At 42.2% G+C, this 25,296-nt stretch overlaps 4 protein-coding genes across 11 annotated transcripts in view; 1 reads left to right on the top strand and 3 right to left on the bottom strand.

Annotated features, from left to right (window-relative positions):
• Window positions 1-323: 323 nt before the first annotated feature.
• On the bottom strand, window positions 324-4,214 carry si:dkey-178o16.4 (oxytocin receptor). Its single transcript, XM_039796839.1, has 2 exons — window positions 3,096-4,214; window positions 324-830 (listed from the first exon to the last, which is right to left on the bottom strand). The coding sequence occupies exons 1-2, from the start codon at window positions 3,958-3,960 to the stop codon at window positions 622-624; spliced, it is 1,074 nt and encodes a 357-aa protein (XP_039652773.1). The 5' UTR covers window positions 3,961-4,214; the 3' UTR covers window positions 324-621.
• Window positions 4,215-4,330: 116 nt separating this feature from the next.
• Window positions 4,331-12,304, bottom strand: trnt1 (tRNA nucleotidyl transferase, CCA-adding, 1). Of its 2 annotated transcripts, none has more exons than XM_039796838.1 (8): window positions 12,193-12,304; window positions 11,831-11,960; window positions 8,749-8,942; window positions 7,908-8,046; window positions 7,652-7,778; window positions 7,020-7,213; window positions 5,981-6,234; window positions 4,331-5,414 (listed from the first exon to the last, which is right to left on the bottom strand). In XM_039796838.1, exons 2-8 carry the CDS (start codon window positions 11,958-11,960, stop codon window positions 5,169-5,171), a joined length of 1,284 nt encoding a protein of 427 aa, XP_039652772.1. In that variant the 5' UTR covers window positions 12,193-12,304; the 3' UTR covers window positions 4,331-5,168. The 2 variants fall into 2 exon arrangements, with proteins under 2 accessions (XP_039652772.1, XP_039652771.1); XM_039796837.1 differs by having other exon boundaries at window positions 12,157-12,295.
• A 63-nt stretch (window positions 12,305-12,367) lies between these two features.
• arl6ip5a (ADP-ribosylation factor-like 6 interacting protein 5a) lies at window positions 12,368-18,174 on the top strand. Its single transcript, XM_039796840.1, has 3 exons — window positions 12,368-12,645; window positions 14,029-14,246; window positions 15,683-18,174. Exons 1-3 carry the CDS (start codon window positions 12,467-12,469, stop codon window positions 15,856-15,858), a joined length of 573 nt encoding a protein of 190 aa, XP_039652774.1. The 5' UTR covers window positions 12,368-12,466; the 3' UTR covers window positions 15,859-18,174.
• A 2,419-nt stretch (window positions 18,175-20,593) lies between these two features.
• LOC120556937 (FERM domain-containing protein 4B-like) overlaps window positions 20,594-25,296 on the bottom strand; it is a 54,346-nt gene continuing 49,643 nt past the window's right edge. For 3 of the 7 annotated variants that reach the window (XM_039796834.1, XM_039796830.1, XM_039796836.1), the window contains 5 exons: window positions 24,576-24,740; window positions 23,583-24,343; window positions 23,340-23,466; window positions 22,736-22,981; window positions 20,594-21,711 (listed from right to left, as the gene is read on the bottom strand). In XM_039796834.1, the coding sequence (XP_039652768.1) occupies window position 21,711; window positions 22,736-22,981; window positions 23,340-23,466; window positions 23,583-24,343; window positions 24,576-24,740 (1,300 nt within the window). In that variant the 3' untranslated portion in view covers window positions 20,594-21,710. Of the gene's footprint in view, window positions 21,712-22,239; window positions 22,386-22,735; window positions 22,982-23,339; window positions 23,467-23,582; window positions 24,344-24,575; window positions 24,741-25,296 lie in introns of those variants that run through there. The other 4 variants (XM_039796833.1, XM_039796831.1, XM_039796835.1 and 1 more) reach the window with 4 other exon arrangements.

Here is a 25,296-nt window from a genome sequence, read left to right as displayed (position 1 = left end):
AGCTTTCCTTAGTATGTACAATTTCTGCTACTGATGAGGAGAGAGGGGAGGCACGGTGGAGGGTGGGGGTGTGGCCTTGACCAACTGACACTTTGCTCGTTTAAAAGCCATGATGTCTCTCTCTCATGGGCGGGCCACATTCTCTGGGCGGGCTAAGCAGAGAAAGGGGAGGTTACCTTGCTCCTTATGACCTCATAAGGAGAAGATTCCAGATCGGCCCATCTGAGCTTTCATTTTCTCAAAGGCAGAGCAGGATACCCAGGGCTCGGTTTACATCTATCGCCATTTCTAGCCACTGGGGGACCATAGGCAGGCTGGGGGAATGCATATTAATGTTAAAAAACCTCAAAGTGAAATTTTCATGCCATGGGACCGTTAAGTATGTGTTATGTAATAGTGACTTTATGGCACGCAATCATACTCGATGTTTCACTGTTATATCCCTGTAAAGACTTATGGTGTGTGAGTTGAACTACATGAAAGCATTTCACAGATTATTAATTTTTCACTATAATTACTACAGGGACTTGTAGTTCTTCTGTGATGTTTGGCCTCACACTTATTAGAGGATGCCAATATTGTCTGGCCTGGGGTAAGATGAGCTTCAGAGGTGTCAGCGCTTTATCTGCAGTGTGGCAGACTCTTGAGGCTGATGTGCAGGGAGCTGACCATGGTGGCCTCCTCATGGATGGACTCCTTCAGATCGGACTGACCCACACACATTAGGGCCACGAGCGTCTTGGGCAGCTTCTCGCTGAACAGCAGGTAGATGCAAGGGTTCGCACAGCTGTTCAGACTGGCTAGCAGCATCAAGATGGTGAAGGTTGCAGCTGGATACAAAGACGAGAAAATGAGAAAAATATTCCACTGTGACTTTACTGTAATTCTTATATTTTGGTCTGTTTTATGAGGGAGGACCAATGTCTAGATACTTTCTAATTTTGGAGCATCATCACTTAAACTCAGTTTACCTTGATTTTCATTTCCAGCAATAAGGAGCAATAACCTTTGGGCTGACTTTATGTATTGTACAATTTCTATCAAAGTGAGTGAGTTGAGATGGCACCCTTCCCTGTGTATTATAATTATTAAATGGATATGTACATTGTGAATAATGTAGGGTTATAATTTATTATTGTCTTTTTTTAAGATGAAGATGTTACCTTACCTAAGCTCACTCACAGAATCTGGATTCCAAAATGAGATCAATTGAAATTATTTATTGTCATTAAATTAACAAGCATGTCAGTATTAATCCAAGACTCACTTTTTAACTCTGAAAGTGCAGTTTTTTAATTTAATTGTTTCCCCCATGATGATGCAGTTCATAACCAATCTTTCTTTCAATTCATGCGCAGTAATGACAATCACATTTGATATGCCATGCATTCTTTTGCCATGATGTGTCTCTATTTCATGTTGTGAGATCCCAAAACCCAATAAAATAGACTCTTAAAGATTAATTTTACAGTAATACTCCAGAAACTTTGTTTTTATTTGAGGAAACGCTATAGAAATTCATCCTGGTTGATGCTAAGATGCTTGGCAACGTTATTTACCAATTAAAACCAGAAAACTGCTTTTTGGATCCAATTCCTACATCCTTTTTAAGACTGTAATAAGGATTTACTTCACATTGTTAACTATGTTGTTCAGATGGGTGTTTTCCCTACTACTCTAAAGACTGCCAGTTAAACCCTATTCTGAAGCGAAACAATTTAGCAGCCAATCTTCAATTTTTGAGTATTTTACAGAAGCTTTTTTTTCAACCAGCTCTGATTTGAACTCGCAATATTTCTTTTAAATATACCAATCTGGTTATCAGACCAATCACAGCACTGAGACATCCCTAGTCAAGGTTGTGAAGGACCTCAGGTCTAATACGAATATGAAAAACCTTCAGTTTTAATATTTCTTGACTTGAGCGTAGCCTTTGATACAGTAGATCACTTGATTCTTTTAGCTAGACTTTACAGTCTGATTGGCCTCCCTGGTACTGTTTTAATTGGTTTGAATCTTAATGATAGAGATTTTTTGTAAGCATGGAAGAATGTTTATCTAAAATTATAAAATGAATTGTGGTGTTCCATAAGGTTCAATTTAAGGTACACTTTAAACTTTACATGCTGCCACTTAGAAACGCCATCAGGAGACATGGCATAAATTTCCACAGCAATGCTGACGATGCACAGCCTTACATTGCCTTGTCTCCTTATGACTCAGACCAACAGATGCCGTTTTAACTGCATTTTAGAGATCAAGTTATGGATGGCAGAGATTTTCTAGCTCAAACAGGACAAAACTGAAGTCTTGGTAATTGGTACTAAAGCTCAACCAAACAAACTCAATGTGAAACTGCAAGCACTGGCATTACAACCCTGTTAACAAGTTCAAAACCTAGACGTTATCTTTGATTAAGACCTTAATTTTAAACCTAACATTAGAAACATAACAATAACATTGCTAGAGTGCGGCCGTTTCACTGTCCAGTTAATAATGAATGCCTTTATTTCCTGTAGGATTGACTATTATAATGCTCTACATTCTGGTCTCCCTAAAAAGAATATAGCTCAATTACAATTACTGCAAAACTCGGTTACATATGTGTTGACTATAGGACTTACACCAATTTTAAAGTCTTTTCATCGGCTTCCGGTTTGCTTCAAAATTGATTTCAATGCTCTTTTATTGGTTTATAAAATGTCTTAATAGTCTTGGTCCTTTCAATTTATCAGATCTGCTTGCTCTCTGGTCTTCTTCCTCTGGCACAGCCTTCCTGATGGCAGGAGAGCTATTTATCCATGTATTTTAGTCTGTTTTACTTCTTGGTATATGTATGTTGATATATACAGAGTTGAAGTTTTTTTTTTTTTTTTTATCTATTTCTAATCCTGCCTCTGGTTTTTTTCTCAATGTAAATTAGTTAGATTTATGATAGCTTTTCAGCTCCTGTTTCTATGTGTAGTGAATGCTGTCATTGGGCTTTATTAATTACAAAGCCACTAATCGCTTAGTGGAGATTATGTAATGCAATTTATGTTTCATTTTAAATGCGAAAAGTGCTATACAAATAAAGTCTGACTGATTGATCTTACTCTGAGTGGGGGCCTCAATGTCCCAGACAGACCAGAGCTGCACAATGAAGAAAGGCGTCCAGCAGATGATGTAGACGAGCACGATGACCACGGTCATCTTCACAGTCTTCGCCCTCGCCTTTGACACCCCTGTCACGCTGCTGGCCCTGGAGGACAGCGTCTTACTGACCGACTCTGCGACGTGGTGCGTCTTCATGTGAAAGTTAATGTGCACGGTGCGGCAGATGCGCACCTGGCACACGATCACCACGAGAATGGGCAGGACGAATATCACCAGAGTCGTCCAGGTCACGTAGGCTCTCGGTCCCCACGGCTTGATGAACAGAGCCCAGCAGTCGTACACACCGGGAGCGACCTCGACCCGAGAGAAAATGAAGATCTGTGGGAGGCTGCCGATGAAAGAGACGCACCAAGCGGCGCACACCGCGCCGTTCCAGCGCGCCCTGCGCCTTTGGAAAGTCACCATGGGGTTGCAGATGGCTTGATATCGGTCCATCGTCATCACTACAATCATATAAGTGGAGGCAAACATCCCGACCACCTGCAGGTACTTCACTACGCGACACAATATATCTGGCCCGACGAATCGGTCAGTGATGTCCCACATGAGTTGGGGACAAACTTGGAAGAATGTGACCACCAGATCGGCGACGCACAGGTGGAAGACGAAGACGCGCATCCTGGAGAGCTGCTTCCTCCGCTTCCACAGCAGCAACAAGACCCCGAAGTTTAACATCCCTGCAGTGATGAAGATGATGGACAGGAGAGCTATTTCCACTTGAGCCAAGCGCTCATCTCGCGGCTCATCCCCAGATAGTGCATTCTCCAAAGTGATGTTACTGATATTTACAATGAACCAAGCCATGCTTTCACCCGAAATACAGCAATAATAACATTTAAAAACTACAACAACAAATGTAAGCAGGAAGCATGGACTTCGACTTTTAACAATTTCATCAAAAGGTTATTCCTAGAAGAAAAAAAATCATAGTGCGAGTGTAGTGGGTGAATGTCCAGTAAGCAACAAGTGTTGAGAGTGTCCAGGCAGAAACTGTGGTGTTAAGAAAGGAAAGCAGAGGGCTTTATATCTGCTCATATCTGCAGGAGGGAGGAGCAACCTCCCCCCCAGCACAGATATTATGTCTCACAGCAGCAAATACAGAAGTGGAATACGTATAGCTTTGTATTCGGCAGTGTATGCACTTAAAAGAATCACCATGTCAGTTGTATCAATAAAAAGTAGAACCTTTTTATAGAGCATTTTCTGTTCAGAAAACATGGCAAAGAAATACTGCAGTTAAACCGAGGAGAAAACTAAAACAATCAAAACCATACTGCTGCTTTCCATTATGGTTTTAACGATGAAATTTATAATTTACTATAGCAACTGAGAATCGGTAGAACAGCTGTTTATCTAAGGAATTTCATAGAGCTCTGTAATAACACATATGATCAGCAGTCATTGTCTAGTAGTACATTCTCTTATATGGTCGCAGCTGTGACACCGAGTTAGCTGGAGTGAATGTAGCCCCAGTGTGTTTTATGTGGAGTGACTGTTAGATAAAACAGCCTTTAAATGCTTTTCAGCAACCGGTCAAATGGTACCTTGGGATGCAATTTGGCCTTGGGTGCTCTGATTAATTTGGGATGCAGTTAATAGTCAGTCAAAATGTTGTTTTGATGAAAACTCAATTGCTCCTGATTTTCATCACCACTGTTTTGGAATAAGGAAATAATGGGAGTAACAGGTTTAACAGCTTTAAAAGTGAGTTTTCTTTAAGTACCGAGTAGTGGATAGAGACTTTAAAAGCAGTAAGAAACTTTAAAGTGTAACATTTGTTCTGCCAGATCCCACTTTAACCCCTGGTGATGCAGGAGAACAAAAGTGGTATTGGGCTAATTTAATATGAAATTGCAGTCATCAGTGGCCATGCATGTTTCAGTTCTTGTAATGTCCTTTCTCAACAATGTGCAGCAGTCTGCTCAATCAATACCTGTGAGCAACACGATTACAGCGGTAAGTGTCCAGATCATTATTGTCCGACACAAAAACCCATCCACTTTTCTCCTCATTTAAGACTTTACGTAACTTAGGAGTTCATCTTTGTCCATCTGATAGCGACTTTTCTTCCAGATGTCGCGGAGCTCCTGTAAGGTGGCACCTATCTCCTTGCCCGACGTGACCCCCATCCTCCTCAGGTCGTGACCACTGACGGGGAAGCGAGGGATGGACCACCTGCAGAGCTCCGCCAGCAGTTTCTCCTCACCTTGATACTTCAATAGCTCACACACTTTACTCTGGGAATCCAGCTCCCGACTCTGAAAAGGGTAAAGTTAAGTATCATTTATTTAGAGCTCAATATTTAAATGCTCAGAAGATCTGCTTCATCAGGACTGTGTGGGTGTGGTTTGATCAGATTTGATTGAGAGAGGCTGCCAACATGTACAGGCAACCCCATTACTGTCATCACGTTTTGATTAAACTCTTTCTAAATCCTAATTTCTTCACAGAAATTCATCTAGTAGCCAGAAATGCACCTAACATGTAATGCTTGCAGTTTGTTTTTAAACAGTGGTAAAGTGATTCAGGGTGGATTGCTCCATGCATTACAGGTGTCTGTCTATTCAGCTTCAAAATTAGCTAATTCAGCTTTTTGAAGGCGATCACTAAATTCACTGGCATACACCACAACTCATGATAAATAACCCTGGCTTTTTAGAACATGATATATAAACTCTATGAAAAGTCATGGCTGAAATCAATGACCACATTGTTCTGGTAAGTGTCCCCAACTACACATCTCCGGCCCTTTTTATTAGAAAACACATGAACAACTGACATCTGATATGTTTCTACCAATTAACTGGAGGAAGCTGAAACTTACGTCGATGATGAAGTCAGTGAAGGGTTTAAGGCTGTCAGGGTCATCTTCGCTCTTGCGGAGCTCCCGTCTGTATTTGACCAAGAACAGAGCCAAAGTCTTCTCCTCCCTGGACACCTTCAGCCGGAGGTCCATCTTTTCCACCTCCTCTGGGCGGCGGAAGAGAGCAGCCAGGATGGTCATAGGTTTGGGAGAGTGGTCTTTGGCGTTCTGCCATACTCGCTTCATCTCCTCAACATCGCCATCTGGAGGTAAACCTGAGAAGATGCGAGCGAGAAGGATGAGCAGAAATTACTTTAACAACTACAGAAAACAGGCAAGAGAAAGACTGGTATCCTGGTAGAAGTCTTCTGCGGTTACCAAATAGCCTGAGGAAGAATTCAATAATCAACAATCATTGAATCATATACTGCTGACACATAGAGTTCGCCCACAGAAGTCAAGCGGCAGTGAATCCACTCCATCTGAGGAATAAGATTTCTTTCCCCCCATTTAGAAACTGCTCTAAACTGTCAGCTTCTTGAGCTTCAACACTACTGAACCCTCTTACTGATGCCTGTACTTTGCAAACAATGACTTGGTACATGTTCTCTCAGACCATTTTCAAAAGGGATCTGAGCCATGACGAAGAGGAAAATATATTTCCAATATGTGGGCATGTTTACCAAAATGGGCTACATGGGAAAAATGCAACCCCAATTTTAGACGGAGGTGGGAGTCTCATCAGTATAAGTGCATCCATTTGCACAGAGGAAGCACAGCTTCTAGTCTTTATGCTGAGGTAAGCCAACTGTCTCCTGGCTCTAGCTTTATACAATATAATTAAAATAACCCTCTACTTGATGTCAAGTAAATGTAAGTAAGGGCATATATTTAAAAGCAACTTTTTGCTAAGGTGTCCTGGTGGCGCTGGGGTTTTTAAGAGGTTGACCACGTAATCCCAATATCCCTGGCTCAAATCCTTCTGGGAACCATTGTTATGTTCTGTCGCGTGTTATCCTTCCTCTCGTTCCTCCACTGCCTTTCCCTGCCTCCCTCTCACCTATGTACTGGGCCAGTTCCAGACTGTACATCAGCTCCAGCAGATGATCAGCATGGTTACCAACAACCATCTTCTTTAGTTCCACACAAATCCGTTCTCCCGATATAGCTGCAAGTCCACGACCATTTTCCCTAATAGCAACCAGCGTCTCAGGCTCATGGTCATCTGGCGCCAGGGCCACCCTGCCGTAGAACCTTGGAGGGAAATGAGACGGTTGAGGTCAAATTGCTTTTACGTCAAACAAATAAATGATGACTTTCATACCACAGGCAATAGAACTTTTTAACACTTCATCACGGAGTGTTAGATAAAACTCAGACATCACAATCACAACTGCACTAAGTGCACAATAGGTTTATCTTCATCTTTATCAATACTAGTTAAGTAGTTTATTCCCAACTTTTATATATTTTAAATATTTGTTCTTGTAATCTATCCTATTATTATTTCATGTATAGTGTATCCTATTATTTCATGTATATTCTGTACGTGTGCTGTGTGTCTGATATTTTGCTGCTGTAACACTGTAATTTCCCATTTTTGGAAAAAATAAAAATCTATATCTATCCATCCATCCATCCATCCATCCATCCATCCCTTTTCTGAGTTGAAAGTGAAATGAGGCAGCCTACCTGAAATAACGCAGTATCCTCAAGTAGTCCTCTTGGATTCTTTGTTCAGCACTGCCAACAAACCGAACTTTTCGGTTCTGCAGGTCTTCGTATCCTTTGAAATAGTCATATAATGTGCCATCAAGCCCTGTGAAAGGGGAAAAAGTCACACAAAAATAAATAATTCTGTGTGTAATAAATGTAATAAAAAAAAGTGACACACGCTGATGCTGGGCATCTCAACAACACGAGCAAACAGAGAGAAGTCATTTAATACCTAAAAACATGGAATTGATGGTGAGGTCTCTCCGCTCAGCGTCTTTCTGCCAGTCAGTGGTGAATTCCACCTCTGCATGACGTCCATCTGTCTGAACATCCACTCGCAACGTGGTCACCTCAAAGTTCTCATTGTGTAGCTATAAAAGATGACCAATAAACAAAAGACAGATGACTACAGGCACAGCAAAGACTGGCCTCATGCCATGGACATATGATCTCATTCTGAAGTCAATGTCCCTCTCTACCAACTCTTACTTGTGGGTAATGCAGTATTTCAGAGGGTACTCAGAAATACACAGTATAGTTGTGTCAGTCTGTACATGGTAAAGCTGCCTTATGGCATTAAAACATTGTAGGATTTTTATATTCAACCTACCTAATGGAGCCGTATGTTCCAGCTCAAAACCTCTGCCCATTCGATGCAACATATTTCCATATTCCAGGAATAAACAAATCAATCAGAAATATAGCTTCCTGTTACTGGGCTGCTGTATCTGTCCATGCTGTATTTATAGCTGTCCACTGCTCCTAATGCTAAGGATGGGTTAAAATGCAGTAATAGAATTTCACGACATTGACCTGTGTGTGTGTGTGTGACGATTAAGAATAAAGTCTGTTGTTTTGTTTGTTTTGCTTATTAACATCTTTAAATCAAGAATTAAGAACCATTTGTTTGAAATGGGCTACGTAGTACTAAAGCCTCCCATGTGCATCATGGGTGTTCCAACAACAAACACCTTTACAAAGATCTTTGATTCACTGCTGCCATCCCTCTGTACAATCCCATTTTGGGTTTATAATGTATGTGCGTAGACACATTAGGCAGACCAGACTCTTACTCTTGCTGTTATGGTCCCATGCTTCTCTCCTTTATTGTTGATCATCCGGATGCCAGCTGTTTGGAACATTCGCTTCATCTCCTCTGGAGTGGCTGTGGTGGCAAAGTCCACATCTTCAGGCCGCTTCCCAGACAGCAGGTCTCGTACGGCACCTCCAGCTATCCTCAGCTCATGCTGCTGCTTCTCAAACACCTCTGGAAAAAAAAAAAAACAGTTACAGGAGTTGGGGAACTTTTCAGAGGACGTGTGCCTGGAGTCACAAACAATCTCACTGACTGAGTCAAACCTGGAGGGGCAGAGCCGGAGAAGAAACTTTCCAAGATAATGAATTCCACTGTCACGAATCAATAGAAAAACATTAAATTATTTATTTTTATATTCTGAATGGAGTTTTCACTAGTTTTACCTATTGATTTTTCACTCAAAACGAGATTCCGACTGCCTCCAGAGCAGCATGGGAAATGTTTTTTAGGCTAAGTGTGAATTACACCAACAACCACAAAATCGTCAAGGCCCACTGCCTATGTGGGCACATTAAAAGAAGCATTCCACCAATTTATCACATCAAAACCAGTTGACTAGTCATGTGGAGTACTAGTCTAGTACTAGTTTGTCTTCTGTGGCACTGGAGGAGCTTTGTCAAGTTTGAGAAAGTAACGCTGTGGATGTCATCAGAATTATCTTGGCTGGGCCTTAGGACTTTATAATATATATATATATATATATATATATATATATATATATATATATATATATATATATATATATATATATATATATATATATATATATATATATATATATATATATAGTATATCCTGTGTTCCATACTGGAGCGGTTTGTTTGACGTGTGTATTTCCCAGGTTTCGTTTGCATTATGGGAAATGTTGGCTCGACCATTTTTTTGGATGCTTGACCCATTTTGGAGGCTAAAAGTCTGAATATTTTGGCCTCTGTCGCATCGATTAGGTCATTGTTTTAATCCGTCTCTAGCCCACTACCCCCAACATTATGAAAGTGCAATAAAATGCTGAATCTCATAAGAAACAATACAAAAAAATAATGTCGCAATATGCAATAAATCAAGAAACCGCATGATAAATAAAAATGAGCTTGATCATTTTTAAATGGAAATTATCGCGGACGGAAATATTTCCATTTTATTTATTGTTTTTGGTTGCGTTTGGTTTTTATTCCAGTGCTTTTTTTGTTATCAGAGACTGATAGTCCATTTTATTTATTGTTTTTGGTTGTTTTGTTCATTTATTGTGGATATTTAAAATGTCGTCCAGTTCCACTGTTAAATATTCTTTAGAAACAGGGCTGGACTGGCCATCTGGCATACCGGGCATTTTCCCGTTGGGCCGACGGACTTTTGGGCCGAATCGCCGATATAAATAGGCCTTTTTTTAATTTTTGGCCGGGCCGGCCCGTAAAGAACTCACAGCGGCCCATTGGTTAATTTTCTTTATTGGCACTGGCCTGACCCAATGAAATCCAGGAACCCCCTTCCCCACTCCGGGCCGCAAATTCCGAATCCCACTATGGCCACGCCTCCCGGCCCTGAGGCGTGAGAGCTGTAATAGTTATGCTGGAAGTTTAGCATTCACGTTATAATGGACAAACGACCACCAAGTGGCAAGGGAAATTAGAGGAGAATAAGATTAAGAATCTAGCGGAGTTCCTCAAAAATTTCGGACATGTTTGGGTCTGTAGTAGCTGCTTCAACATCAGCATTACCTGAAGTAGAGGAGGAGAGGTGGCTGGCTATAGAAGCAGAAACAACGATGTCAGGGAAGAAGGCGAGGAGGAGGCGAGTGAGGGAAAAGATGGAAGAGAGAGTAGATGACGATGTGGTAAGGAGTAGGCAAATTAACACAGACTCTCAGGAAGGGAGGGAGGCTGTGTGTGTGTGTGTGTGTGCGTGTGTGTGTGTTCGATGGCGAAGTGTGTCCACGTCATAACGACAACAAGCAGTTTGGCTGTAACATTAAAGTTAGTGGCTGTCAGGTAACCTAACAGCTTAAGCTTACATTGAAAATGCTAGCGGTTGGCCTGTTGGGTAGCTGAAAAGTCTGTGGATCTATAAAATCAATGATGATATAAGCATCAGTGTTCCTTGAATAGCTTAATTAGCTTCTCTTGTATTGGTGCTCTTTTCCAGGGCATATACTACTCTCAGCTTTATTGTAGCTTTTAGGAAGGGTTATAGTTATGGTTATTGTATTTAGCAGACACTTGTGTCCAAAGCGACAAAATATGAATCTTACAATAGTTAAAATTAACAGTAAACTGTTTTTAAAGTTGCTAAGCCAATATTAAGCAAAATGGTAATAATAAAAATAATGACAATACAATATCAAATATCAATAATAAAAAATTATAAAAATACCATAAATATACAAATCATAACTCTAAGAATGAATGAATTATTTAAGTGTAAGATCAACTGTTAAGTCTTGAGTCCCCTCTTGAAGGATCCAAAATGAACGCTGAACACTAGGCAACTCATTTAATGGAACGCACGCATATTTTAAGAGGACTGTCTGCAGGGAATTTGTCTGACCAATCACGGTGGGTGTGGGCCGCCTGGCCCAAAAATGCCAGGGCCGATTTTTTGTCCCAGTCCAGCCCTGTTTAGACATAAAAGTTTATTGATCTTTGAAAAGGTGTACCTGCATTATTATGCCATCATCATTTTATTAGATGAAAATGGTCTCAGAACGACAATATTATCGCTTATCGCAATAATTTCTGGGGCAATTTATCGTCCAGCAAAATGTATTATCGTGACAGGCCTAACTGCCATGTCTGTGAACAAAAAGAGCAGCTATATAAGTGACCGCAGCTGTATCTGGAATCATCATCAAATCATTTTAGATGATTAGTAAAAGGTTATCTTCACAGTTCAAAATTGCAAAAGGAACGATAAATAAATATGATAGCTAAATTGACCCAAGGAAAACATACATTGAACATTTGACCCTAGGGAAAAACATTGCTGAGAACATTTAAACCGTTTAAAAGGTCTCCTTATTAATAATGGGTCATGTTAGTTGAATATTGAGCTGGGGATCTCACCTGCTAATCCACTCAGCCCATCAGTGAACAGAGACTGGAACTCACTGGTCTTCAGCTGCATGGTGAAAAGACTCCTCCAACAGAAACCTGTTCTACCAATCACACGAGGACTCAATATCCTGCTCCACATCTGTACAAACAACAACAAAAAACGTCGTCAGGTGCCTGTTTGTTTAAGCTGTTATCGAACTAACGTTAGCTAACGTTACATGTCATTGCAGTTCATGCGGTCCGCGTGCATTTGTCACACTGTTCACACATTGCCAGAACATTCGCAACATCGACACGTCAATGTAAACGCACTAAACATAACAGACAGAACTGACCTGCAACTTAAATAGAAGTTTTTTTTGTTTGTTTACCAGACAACGCCGTTATCTATATTTCTCATTGATATTTCTCTGCCATAAAGCATTGCAGGAAGTGTTTCGGTAAAGTGCGTTTGCTGACCAATAGTGTGAGGTTTCATCAGACTCACGAGGCGGGGTTTTAGGGTTTTAAGTGCACGCCTTTCCAATAGCTTCTCGCGAGAGGTTTGTAGCGGACTTTCCGGGATCTGATTTCCGGCTGATGTATTATTTTGGTTAGTAACTTAACTGTGGCGGTGCTGTCACTGTCAGCTTAGCAGGGAGTCAGATGGCTAAAGTGGAGCTGGCACCGCTTAGACCATGGGACGACTTCTTCCCCGGGTCGGAAAGATTCGCCAAACCGGATGGCAAAGATCTGGCGAAATGGAACAACCGAGTTGTCAGCAATCTGCTTTATTATCAAACCAATTATTTGGCTTTGGCCGTCGTTGTTTTCCTCGTTGTAGGGTAAGTTACATGACAACTTTATGTCATTAACTACAGCAGCTGTTAAGTGTTTATTTGGCAGTTTTGCAGCTAAATGGTGTTAACGTTACCCTTTCAGGTTGTTACCCTTTCAGGTTGGTTGTTACCTTTTTTTGGTGTACTGATTTCGTTATTGTTGCATGCTAGTGTAAACTGGAATGAAGCCTAAAGGGATTTAAATGAGGTTACAGACGGGATGTAGACTGCTTATGTGAAGACAAGTTAAAAGGAGTCTCATAAGAATGAATAGAAAGAAATTGTTCCAGTTATCATGTGATGCACTGTTATGTACTGTCAGTGTGAACTCTTTCTTTCTCAACATGGGATCCAAAGTCAACACCCTTTATTCAGTTCACCCATGTAGGAATATCATTTGAAATTTGAAATTATTTTCTATGATTATGTTAAAATGCAAATATGATGACCATGATGGACTCATGTGGAAGCACAGACTGAAATGAAGAGAGAAAAGAGGAGTCTGCAACCAATGTTGGGCCCTGACTCACACAGATGTCCATGGGCCTGAAGTACAACCACTGATCTAGACTACTACAGACTGCCTGAAGAACTGGTCTATTATCTGATAACATGGAGTCAATCAGACCGGGGAACAAGGGGTTAAATCTCTCATCTCGGAAATATTTGGACTTCAGTTGGCACTTTGTTCCAACTAAAGCCCAGCTTACTAAAAATAGTGGTTCCCTGTCATGGTCTGTTCACTGAACTGTATGATGACATATTGTTGCTATGGCCGTGAAGGCCAAATGAGCCTCTGTCTAGTCAGCTGTTGCACTGCAGATAGCACAGTTATGAGACCCTTGATTAGGGAGATCACCCAGTATTGGATAACTTCTCAGTGAGTCAATCCTGAGTCATACCCCTAAACCAACAGAGATGGACTTTGACCCATTCATTTTACTTGTTTGATAAAACCCTATAATGTTATTGTTACAGCTCAGCCACATGCTTATGAATGGACCTCATTTGCATTGCAAAAAGTCTTCTGGGTCTCCACATACAGTTCTTCTTCACACAACCAGAACATAGAAAGCATGGTTTCAGACCATTCACCACAACTGCAGGCACTGAGTGCAGATCTCACCTGAGGGTCTTCTGCTCGTAATTTTCTCCAAGTGCTTTTTTAATAAAGGGGAATCTGTTTTCGTTGTGTCTGCATATTCACTGTGTGTGTGTGATATGCAGAGAAACCCAGCTTTACCATGTTGTTGTACAAACAACATCTGACCACTTGGTGGAGCCAGTGACACACACACACACACACACACACACACACGCGGTCCCGCGGTGAGAGCAGTTTTAAACTGACCCCTCTCCTCTCATGTGTCTTGTGTTGCTGCCCTGCAGGTTCCTGAACCCTCTGGGGATGTTAACAGCCATGGTCGTGGTGTCGGGCGTCTTCCTGGGTTCAGTGTGGGCCGGAGAGAACCGAGCTGTGATCAGCAACTTTAAGAGGCAAAATCCCACAGCGTTTGTGATCGCTGTCATGGTCGCAAGCTACATCTTAATCTCTATGCTGGGGAGCGTCATGGTGTTTATGTCTGCAATCACTTTACCTCTGGCTTGTAAGTTCAAGATGATAATGATCACATCGATTGTATAAATATCTGTTGCTGCAATATAATCTTTGGTACAAAAAAAGGAAACAGACAAATATAAAACTAATTAGCTGAATGAATGGATTTCTTTTTTTTAATACATAATAAAGATCTAGTTGAGAGTATAATGATTAGTGCATTTGAGGTATTATTAAATGAACCCTAGACAACACGGTTCTTTCAAAATCAATAAAATGTGTTTTGGACTGAACTCTTTCAGATTCTCAGACTAGTCGGTAACACTTTACTTGAAGGTATCGACATAATCGTGACATGACACTGTCATAACTATGACATGACACTGTCATGAACGTGTCATAAACGTTATAAACAAGTCATGAATGTTATGACTTCTTTCATTAAGTCATTCGGTTTTTGTCATGACAAGTTGACATTGTTTGGGTTGTCTTGATTATGACAAGTTGACATTAATCAAAGTGACATTACCAGAAGTTGTCTTGGTCATGACAAGTTGACATTAAATTAGTTTGGGATGTCTTTTTAATGACAACTTGACATTAACCAGGATGACATTACCAGAAGATATATTTCTCATGACAACTTCACGTTAAATTTCTTTGGAGTGTCCTTATTAAGAAAACTTGACATTAAACAGGATGACATTATGTCAAGTTGTCATGACAAAGACATCCTCTGGTAATGTCACTTTGATTAATGTCAAGTTGTCATAATCAAGACAACCAAAACAATGTCAACTTGTCATGATGAAAACCAAATGACTTAATGACAGAAGTCATAAACATTCATGACTTGTTTATAACGTTTATGACAGTGTCATGTCATAGTTATGACAGTGTCATGTCACGATTATGTCGATACCTTCAAGTAAAGTGTTACAGACTACGGTATATCCTTGACGTTCCACTTCCGTGATTGCTCCTGTGCCGCCGGATGCATGTCTTTTCGCCGATGTCCGTTACCTTCCTCTTTCTCTGTGTTGGAATTTTAAACTCTAGTGTATTTGTGAGGACTATGGTTAACTGCTCCTCAGATCTCTGCAGGGTAAATCCAGACAGCTAGCTAGACTATCTGTCCAATCTGAGTTTTCTGTTGCACGACTAACACAACTTTTGGAAGTACACGTTCCACCAAAAACAAGTTCCTTCCCGAGGCTATTTTGCAGCGGCTCCGTGCGGAGCTTAGCCCCGACCCGTGACGATTGTGATTGGTTTAAAGAAATGCCAATAAACCGGAGCACGTTGTTTTCTCCCATCCTGGAACGCTGTGTGGACTAGCTGCCGCGTGTGGAGTGGAGGAGGGTCTGGCAAAGCGAGACTACTCAAAGACTGATGTTGTTATAGTTTGACTTGAACAAAGGTTTATAGGTTTGTTTTTGCCAAATATTTAAAACATTAACAGTCACTTTTTCATCTGCTTTTCAGTGGTATTTGCACATGCCTCCTTTCGCCTCCGCAACATGAAAAATAAGCTGGAGAACAAAATCGAAGGAGCCGGACTGAAGAGGTCACCGATGGGCATTTTGCTGGAAGCTCTTGGTCAGCAAGAGGAGAGCTTTCAAAAGATCCAGAGCTTTCTGGAAGGAAAATTGAAAGAGTGATTGGACTTCATGCACACAAAGATCTTGACTTTTTTTTATGTCTCAGTCTAAACCTCTTGAAGTTAGTTTCTTATACAGTATCTTCACAACAAGTGTGTGTTTTGAAAAGAAAGCTTGTAATCTGAAGGGCTTTATCTTTACCTCAGGGTATCTGTCACTCCACTCAGAACTTGTCAGGGCACTTTTTCTTAAACCGTGATGAGAGCATCTCACTTCTCTGCTATGCAATGTGTCAGTGTTTCTGTGCACCACAGCTGCAGACTCCTTCCTAGGTATGAAATCTGTGTTTAATGAGTCTCAGAAACAGCCGGCGGCCCTGCCAGTTGGTTTACGCTCAGAATCATGTGAATAATGTCTCCTCACAGAAAATCTAAGTTTGCTTAAGTATGCCGTTGAATAGAAACCAACCAACCATATGTTCATGCAGATGCAAAAGAGAAAGCCCTGCTTTGTCTTGAATTATGAAATCCATGTGACTCCAAACGCTGATCTCTGTGTCAGTATTTAAAATAAAGACTTCAAAGGAGTGTGAGGTCTTAACCCATGGCCATCAGTATTCCTCCTGCACCTCTTGACTGTTTAATCTTGACAATGCCCTCTGGGTGACGGATTGGCTAACTCCGCTCCACTTACACCAATGCTAATCAATGGGCTGCAGTAGATTATAGTGTGGAGAGCTGAGCGCTGCACAGCGACAGAGTGGATTCATCTGCACATCGCTGGGTCAGCTCCTTTTTTGTTTTTTTATTGGATTCCATTTGAAATTGACTGCAGATAACGAGAATCCATGTGGAACACAATGCTCTGTTATTTGGTCATGTGGCTTTAAGGATTGGGGGAAACATGAAGATAAGAATGATGAGCATTAAAAAGTAATCGCTTTAGAGTGCTGTTTTTTTTTCAAACACGTCCACGTTAACCCATTTAATATCAAAATTACGCAAATCCATTTCAGACAGCATCATTTCTCTGTTAGGTATAAATGGCATTTTTTCAAGTGAACCCTTTTGATGACCTGTGCGCACTCGGGTGTAGTTTAACTTTGACGTGAGCTGCAAGGCTCTGTGCTAGGGTAGTGATTTATGTCCTCTCCCGCTTAGTTTCATCTCCATCCATATTGTGCAACTTGGAAGGAGTAAACACAACAACTGGTGGCAATAAACTCAAGTAAAGTCATGTCTCTCAGGGCACATTGGAGGCCCTTGTTCAGCTGCAGCTGCTGGAAGGATCCTACCAACACGTGCGTGCTGCTGCACCCCCAACAGGTGTGTGTGTATCTGGGGTTTTCTCCTCAACAGATGTGTAATACAGGAGGGGAAGTTTTACACACACACACACACACACACACACACAAAACAACACTCAACCTTTCCTGGTGTTTTTGCGTGAATCAACAACACTGAACTCGCTTGTCATTTTGAAACAACCATAATTGCGTTCAAAGGTAATCTTAAGTGAGGCAACAGAAGTCAGCGGATGCGACACAAAAACAAACCTGTGTACTATTTCTGCGCTTGCTGCTAAGTAACAGCACAGTTGTCCGTGTGCAGGCTTCTTGACTTGCAACATCTGCCTCCTGTTTCCACAACACAAAGGCGTGGGACAGGGAGTCATCTAGTAATAATACAATACTTGATGTTGTTGGCCGTGCACACTTTGACAGCACGCTGCCTTTTGGGTTGACCCCCCTCCATCCCTCAACTTGCCTGAGAGGCTTCGGCTTTTGGCCCGGCCAAGCTGGTTAGCTCGCCTCATAACTATGACAAGCCGTCAGTCAGCAGATCTGGCTGCTTGGATCTACGCTACAGACGTGACACATAAATGATAACCTGCTGTGACCTTTGCGGTCCGGTGTATCTTTATGTGAGCTCTGCAACCTTCCCATAAACCCATGCTGCCTTTACTGCCTCCTCGACAGAAGGTCATCCGTATTAGACAATGTGACCGATCAGCTAATCCAACTATTCACCCTTCATAACTTGTCCGAGCCATTACTCCCTGGGTCAAGGTTAAGTGTGCTGATCCTGGGGAAGCCACGGCGCAGCATGATTTATAGTCACTTTGATCGGAGTTTGAGTTAAGCTGAGCTCTGGGGCCGGTTGACGTGTGTGACATATTGTTTGGGTATTTTTTTAAGATACTAATGCCGAATTGATACCAGTTTGACACCTAAACGATACTTATTTCAATAGCTTACTTTGAGAAAACGTGTTTGTCTACAAAAATATTTTTGCAATTAACAACGGTCTTGAATGCAACTGTAAAAACACATGCAGATGTATAATTACTTTTTTTTGAATAAAACAATCAAATCAAGTAGGATTTCAATTGAATTTGATTTAAACCATTATGTGATGTTTACTTCCTGGGGCGGAACAAGCTGTAAATACAACATTAAAGGTTCCATGGCATGACAATTTCACTTCAGGAGGTTTTTTTAACATTAATATGAGTTCCCCCAGCCTGCCTATGGTCCCCCAGTGGCTAGAAATGGTGATAGGTGTAAACCGATTCTCCTTATGAGGTCATAAGGAGCAAGGTTACCTCCCCTTTCTCTGCTTTGCCCGCCCAGAGAATTTGGCCCACCCATGAGAGAGAGAGAGACATCATGGCTTTCAAACGAACAAAGTGGCAGTTGGTCAAGGTCACACCCCCACTCTCCACCTTAACCCCCCTTTTTTTTCCTCCTCAATAACTACAGACACAGAAATGGTACATCCTAAGGAAAGCTCATTGTGGGACTGGCTCTAGTGGCTGTAATTCTGCACCAAGGCTGAATTTAGGGAAAGAGACTTCAGATACAGTATTAGGGGACCACTAAGGTCTATATAAAAGAGACTTCAGATACAGTATTAGGGGACCACTAAGGCCTATATAAAAGAGACTTCAGATACAGTATTAGGGGACCACAAAGGTCTATATAAAAGACTTCAGATACAGTATTAGGGGACCACTAAGGCCTATATAAAAGAGACTTCAGATACAGTATTAGGGGATCACTAAGGTCTATATAAAAGCATCCAAAGAGCACCATGTCATGGGACCTTTAACACATCACCTTATTAAGTCGATATGGCTAAATTTTTAGCAGTTTAACAGTTGCCTATTTACACATCGAGCAGACACAGCAACGTTAGTATTCATTTAGAGTTGTATTATTGTCCATCTCATTAATTTAAGTCCAATATTCACTCTCCTTTTAACTCGGAGGAGTCTGGGTCTTTAGCTGCTAAATGCTACAATATGTTTAGGTATTTGCTAACTCTGTCTTCTATTTCCTATGCAGGTAGCGAACGGAAGTTAATGAGAGCAGTGAGACGGAACCAAAAAGCTGCAGCCGTAAACCAAAAACAATGAGCTGACAGGAACTGAGGAAGTCAGGCAACAACTCTGCTGCTTTGTCACTACGAGCAACACCTTTCACATTACAAATAATTGAATGCATCGTCAATATAAAAATACTGATAGGAGCAACTTTGAATTGGCAACCCTTTGTTCAAAGAATAATTAAACAAGATTACGAATGTGACAAGGATGTCCGACGACAGCTTTCGGTACTTCTTTAAATACAGTGGAACGGACACATTTTGGTCAGTGCCTATATAAAGTATCGAGGTTTGATACCCAGCCCGAATCTGCTCTACGTGTTAAGAGTTTTGTCTGAAGTGTGTTAGATGAGGGGACAGTATATAGGAGCCCATTGTTTATGTAGTCAAGTGTCAGCTGGAGCAGCCTCGCCTGATGTCTGGCTGCAGCTGGTGTGAAGCAGCAGAGGCACAAAGACAGAGGGAGACAGCTGGATACAAAGCACCCCCCTCTCACACACTGCCTCGGGTGAAGCCAAGGAGCTAGAAGTGTCTGAGACCTCCCCTGAGCTCGCACAAGAAGCAAAACACAGAGTCACTGCGAGCAAGTAAAAAGCTGCTCAACTGTGGCCTTCATAAAGAGGCGAGCAGAGGCAGGATACTCTTCCAGTGGTAGAAAATGTGTCCTGGCTGGGGAAGGAAGGCAGGGAAAGGAGGTGAAGGGTTATAGCTAATCTACAGGGGAGGCAATACATGTGTACAGCAGGCTTCTATAACATGGATGCCTAAAGAGAGGGTTTGGTGCCATAAACACTAGCTTGTCGTTCACAGGGAGGACAGAAGAACAGGTTATAGCCCATAATGGGCGTGACAGCTTTTAAAGACTGGTTTGGTCGGTTTTACGGCTTAAGGACATAGAAAAGCAGCCTGGCAACACAGCAGGCGGTGGGAGCATTCCTAAAAGTAGATCATTTATTCATAATTAGCTCTCATCAAGAAAAAAATGCAGCTCTGCATTCATTCTTGCAAGCTCAAAAATTAAATGAAATGTAACCAGTACTATACAGTACTCCAATCTTTCCAACTGTAATCTGCCTCCTTCGATGGACCGCAGACCATTTATGTGGATAATGTATTTATGTGTTGCAGCTGACCAAAGACCACCGCCCTAAGCCCCTGTGACAAAGCCTGTTCTTTAAAGCAATACAATTTAAATGATAATGTAGTGGCGACAATCTCAGTTTCTTCAAATCCCATTTCATTAATTGAACTGGCTGAACAGACGTTCAATTACCTAATTTAACAGATTTGGATTTAAATCCTGTTTTCCTGCACTCAGATGGATGAGGGTTTTTTCTTTTGAGTACATTTCCCTGATAAGTTTCAAAGTCTGTATACTGGTCTCAATAAATATGACCTACAAACTGAACAACTGTTTCAAATGCTGATTTTCTTTTAATTCAAACAAATGCAATTATACAAATTACTAAGAACCAGCTTAACAACAGTTGTTTACTATATATTACATGCTTCTCAAATACATAAAAAATGCTCTTAAAAAAAAGACAGAACCAGTGTATTTACAATACCAACATTTACATACAGCTTGATTCTCTTAAGAGAAATTGGGAGCACCAGTCCATGATTTCCAGCATGGATGAAATAACCATGTTAAAATAAAAAACAAGACTGGATTTTCTGTCTTCCTGCAGTGACTTATCAGATGTGGCAGTGATATCAAAGTTTGGTCTTTTGGGTAATACTCAAATGGTGACATGTATTTGGCTCAATTGTACTGTAAGCACTGACCATGAGATAGATTGAATACTTTGTAAATGACAAACTAGAGTAAAGTGTGGTAGATACAAGCTATGCAATGATAAAACTAGGTCTGGTGACTGCAGAATGCTACAGGAAGTAGCCATCTTTTTGACTCATTTTTAATGAGTTCAATCCTTCATTGTGATAATGTCCTTATAAATCCTTGTCCAATCCTTCATGGTTACACGGTTCATACATGTGTGCAGAGCGTTGTTCGTTGCGGCTCGGTGTCCTCTCAGAGAGACAGTCCTAGTCCTTGGTTTGTGAAGCCCGCATGTCTTCAGTAAAACACTGGAGAAGTTTAGTCCACATCAGGTCCTGGTATAGCTTCAGTGAACAAGTGCCATCACCACAAACTTGCAATCCAGACATGAAGACGCTCCCGTGGGGTTTTGTTATGATTTAAACACAAAGTTGTGGGTCAGTTTGGCAATCGCATTCAAGAGAACAGAAAAGGAGAGGGCTTCATTTCCTTTACACGCTGAATCCCACAGAAGTTTAGTTCCTTCATTCTTTGGATCCTCTTGAGCAGAACAGGTAAGTGCAATCTAAGGCACAATGACAACTTGTCAAGGTGAAAATTCATACGGCACATTGAGAGACAGGCAACTACACTATTGTTCCCGGTTTTGAGTCTTCATGCCAGTAAATCTGCTCCTCGGGCTCCAGGTCAGTGTGCATTTGGTTACTGATGGGCAAGTCCATTTGGCTGACATCTATGTAGGATCTGTAATAAACACAAACAATTGAAACACATTAGACAGGTGGCAAACTGAATGTAGCTTGTGACTGGTTAACTTTGAGGTTAGAATGAATTAACCCTGGGCTAGTAAAACCATCCTGTCATATTTCAGCTTTGTAGTGCCAAAATCAGGAAACTGAACTAAAAAACGGAAACATTCATGAACTCAGTTACATCATGTGTTTCAGGCATGTTAATAATAAACTCAGTTTCAGACAAAGTGTAAACCCAGGGTCAAACATTCTAAACCAACAAAACAGCAGATGCACAAAGCAATTATACACACACATAGCTTTCAAATGCGACACTAGTCAGAGGTCACATTTTTTTCCTCTGCCACACAAGTGCTCTCCCACCACCGCAAGACACCCAGAGAAACAAAGCAAAAATCAGCCAGAGTAATATGAAAGGATTTGGAGTTTTCGGTTAGTCCCTGCCACATATATAAGACACATCACCATCACCATGATAACCATGTGGGGTTAATGGAGTAGTTTCACATTCTCGTCTCACCCTTTCTTCTGTGCTGTGACTGATAATTGAGGGGAGGGGGTTAATTTTCCTGGTCAGTAGCATAGGCAACAGCACCACACCTCTCTAAAGGCCCCACAGGGCACGCCATCCTATCACTGCTCCGCCACTCAAACTCTGGGGGACATCTGCGCATGAGAGGGGGCAAAGGTCAAGGGTGAGTGGCAGCACATGGGCAGGGAGTCTCTGCATGGGCCAAGAGGAAGGCAAACAGCAAAGGAAAGCAAACTACGTAAGGCACACTGCAGAAAAATGTGACCACTGGATGACAATATGCCGGCTGGAAGAGGAAGTGGGGCAGGCATGTTTTTCAAAGAAGCCATGCAGTTACCTTATCATACATGACAATGGAGGATCATTCAAACATCTCAAAAGTGCAAAGTTCACTTCAAAACATCAACAAGCAGACTATGGAGTCACGTTGCAGACAAACTGAAAGAAGCAAACGCACAGGCTCCGGCTGTTGCTGTTTACTTACTATGAACTACCTTTAGCAAAGGACACCTTACTGAGCCTGTGCCCTCTGGAGGATTGTGGCTGCGCAGGGCTGGAGGCCACCTGCCTGACCCGACAGCCGGGGGAGTAGGAGGAGGTAAAGGAGGAGGAGGGCAGGGAGGAGATGGAGGAGGAAGCTGAGGAGGAAGAACTAGCAGGGAAAAAGGCACAGCGCCTCTGGCCATCAGGGCTGTGCTGGGAGCCCTTAAAGAGCTGTGAGGAGCCATATCTATAAGAAAGCAGGGGCCAGTGGACAGTTAAGGAGGAGAGCAGAACTAGTCTTAAGCTCTGAGGAAGAACTGTCTGCCTGCTGCACAGATCCTATAATCCTACTGCTGAACCAGGATGTCATGTTAAGCAGATGAATGTTTTCTGATTTCCTAACTTAAGTGTGAAGTTGAAGAAAATGTAATATTTGCTACACATCAGTCCACAGTATTGTTGTGTGTAAGGGATAACAAAACCAAATGCAGCTTATATTTTCTGTAGCCATCCATTTTAGGTAATTAAACAGTAGCGCTTAGCTCTGGGGATAAGGAGGATCAGGGAGTGGCTTATTGGATAAGGAGCTGAGTTTTTTTTCTCACCTGTCGTGGGCGGAGTGGCTGTAGGGGGCTGTACTGTAAGAGTAGGTCTGCGGCGCGTGCATGGGCATGTCATATTCTGACATACCACCACCACTCATGTGGTTGTGCCAGTTTACACTGGAGGACGCTGAGGACAGTGGAGAAAAAAAAAATGCTACAAGTCAGCAACTGATCCACATACATGTGAAACCAGGGTCAACAACATAATGCATGAGACTGTAATACATGGTGCAGTGATCTAACCTGAGGAGTAGGAGATGTTCCTGCTGTTGTGGCTGTGGGGTGCAGGCATGGTCTGATAGCCCAGGCTCTGCTGGGAGCCTCGGTCATAGTCGTAGTTGTATGCTGCCTGTTTGTGTTCAGCTTTACGTTGGTACCAGCCTCTCAAGTGTTCAGCCACCAAAGCCTTCTGGATGTTCTTGCCGACCTGCTCGTTGCTGCGGGGCACCTGGCGGTTCCTGGGTGGCCGCAGCGTGGCGTACGGGTTCTGCGACATGCTGTCTATCTCGTCGTTACCATAGTGACTGTGCATGTCGTGGCTGTGATAAGCTGTTGGGGTGGGGTTGTATGAAGGATTGACGTTATAGTGTCCCTCCATCTCATTGCCGTACACGTAGACTCCATTGGAGTAAGGCTCTGGTTCTGCGTAGCTGGGATAACCCGTCACGTAGTAGGCCGTCGTGGTGGGTCTGGCCTGTGGCTGGTAGGCGTAGCAGCGGGTGTCGGGCTGAGCCAGGTTAGGCATGCTACCCGTGTTGGCGTACATGTCTTTTCTGTGGCGGCCGCGAGCTCTGCGCCTGTGCGTGTGGTTACCAGGGATGCTGTACTCGACGCTGGATTGGCTTGTGTAGGAGGAGCCATCATCGAGGACCTCGGTGCTGTTGCTGCGTCGGGCTGGGGAGAAGGTGTACGTTGGCACGGGGGGTTCTGTCTCTGTCAGGAGCTGAGACTGGGACTCCAGACTACCGCTACGCTGGCGGAAATGTTGTGGAGCATCCTCTGATCTACAATTTAAAAACACTATTTTTAAAAGATGTTCAACAAAACACAAATGTGAAAAGAATCCCATTTTCTTCAAAACGGTCTATGGGTTACTATGGAGGTCTTCATTAATTTAGTTATTAGCGGATCGATTTTGGAAGTGATGACGTGAACAGCATGATTGGTGTGTAACTGGCTCCATGAGCTGTTGATGAGACAAAAATAAAGAAACACACTGATGAATAATGGCCCTACCTGAGCTGAGTGCTGCTGTAGGCGTTGCGGGTAAGGAGGGGGGTGGGGGGCATGCTGCGGGCATCACGTGGCTGTCTGGAAGCCGGTTTAAACGGGCTGCTGTGGCTTGATAAGGCATTACGGTGACTGTAGTGGAGAGATTCCTGGACTTGGCCGTAATATAATCTGAAACACAGATAACAACAATGTTTTGTGAATGTCTAAATGTCTTTAGGGCAGAGCTTTTTCTTGAGATAAACACCTATCCTCTCTTAATTTTCTCTCAAAACTGAACAGGAAAAAAAGAGCACCTTGGGTTTGCTTGAATGCAGCACTTCAGTCATCGCTTACACGTGAATGACTACCACTACATAGTCCATTGATCATTCTTTTCATGCAACAGCAAGCTGTTTAAAATGAGATTAAATCTCTGAAGCTGAGGGCAACACATCACCCATATCATTTTGTAAACACTTATGAAGTAGCTGTCATTTAAACTACATTTCCAGGGCCACTGTGCTGTTTCCCTTTTCCTCTCTCCTTTTGGCTTGGAATTATTGTCTGCTCCTTCACAGGCAGCGACATGTTCTTTTCCATCTATTTTTAAAGCCAGCGCATTGGGCTGATAAGAGGGAGATTGTTGGAGAGGCAGGGAAGGAGGGAGGAGGTGACGGACAGGAATGTAGCTCTCAATGAACTCTACAGGTCTGTACTGGCTCCATGCTTAGGGCATCTACAAAAA

Source organism: Perca fluviatilis, chromosome 4 (assembly GCF_010015445.1).
Source record: "Perca fluviatilis chromosome 4, GENO_Pfluv_1.0, whole genome shotgun sequence".
Lineage (NCBI taxonomy): Eukaryota > Metazoa > Chordata > Actinopteri > Perciformes > Percidae > Perca > Perca fluviatilis.
Note: the sequence above shows the minus strand (reverse complement) of the source record. Positions and strands in the feature narration are given on the sequence as shown.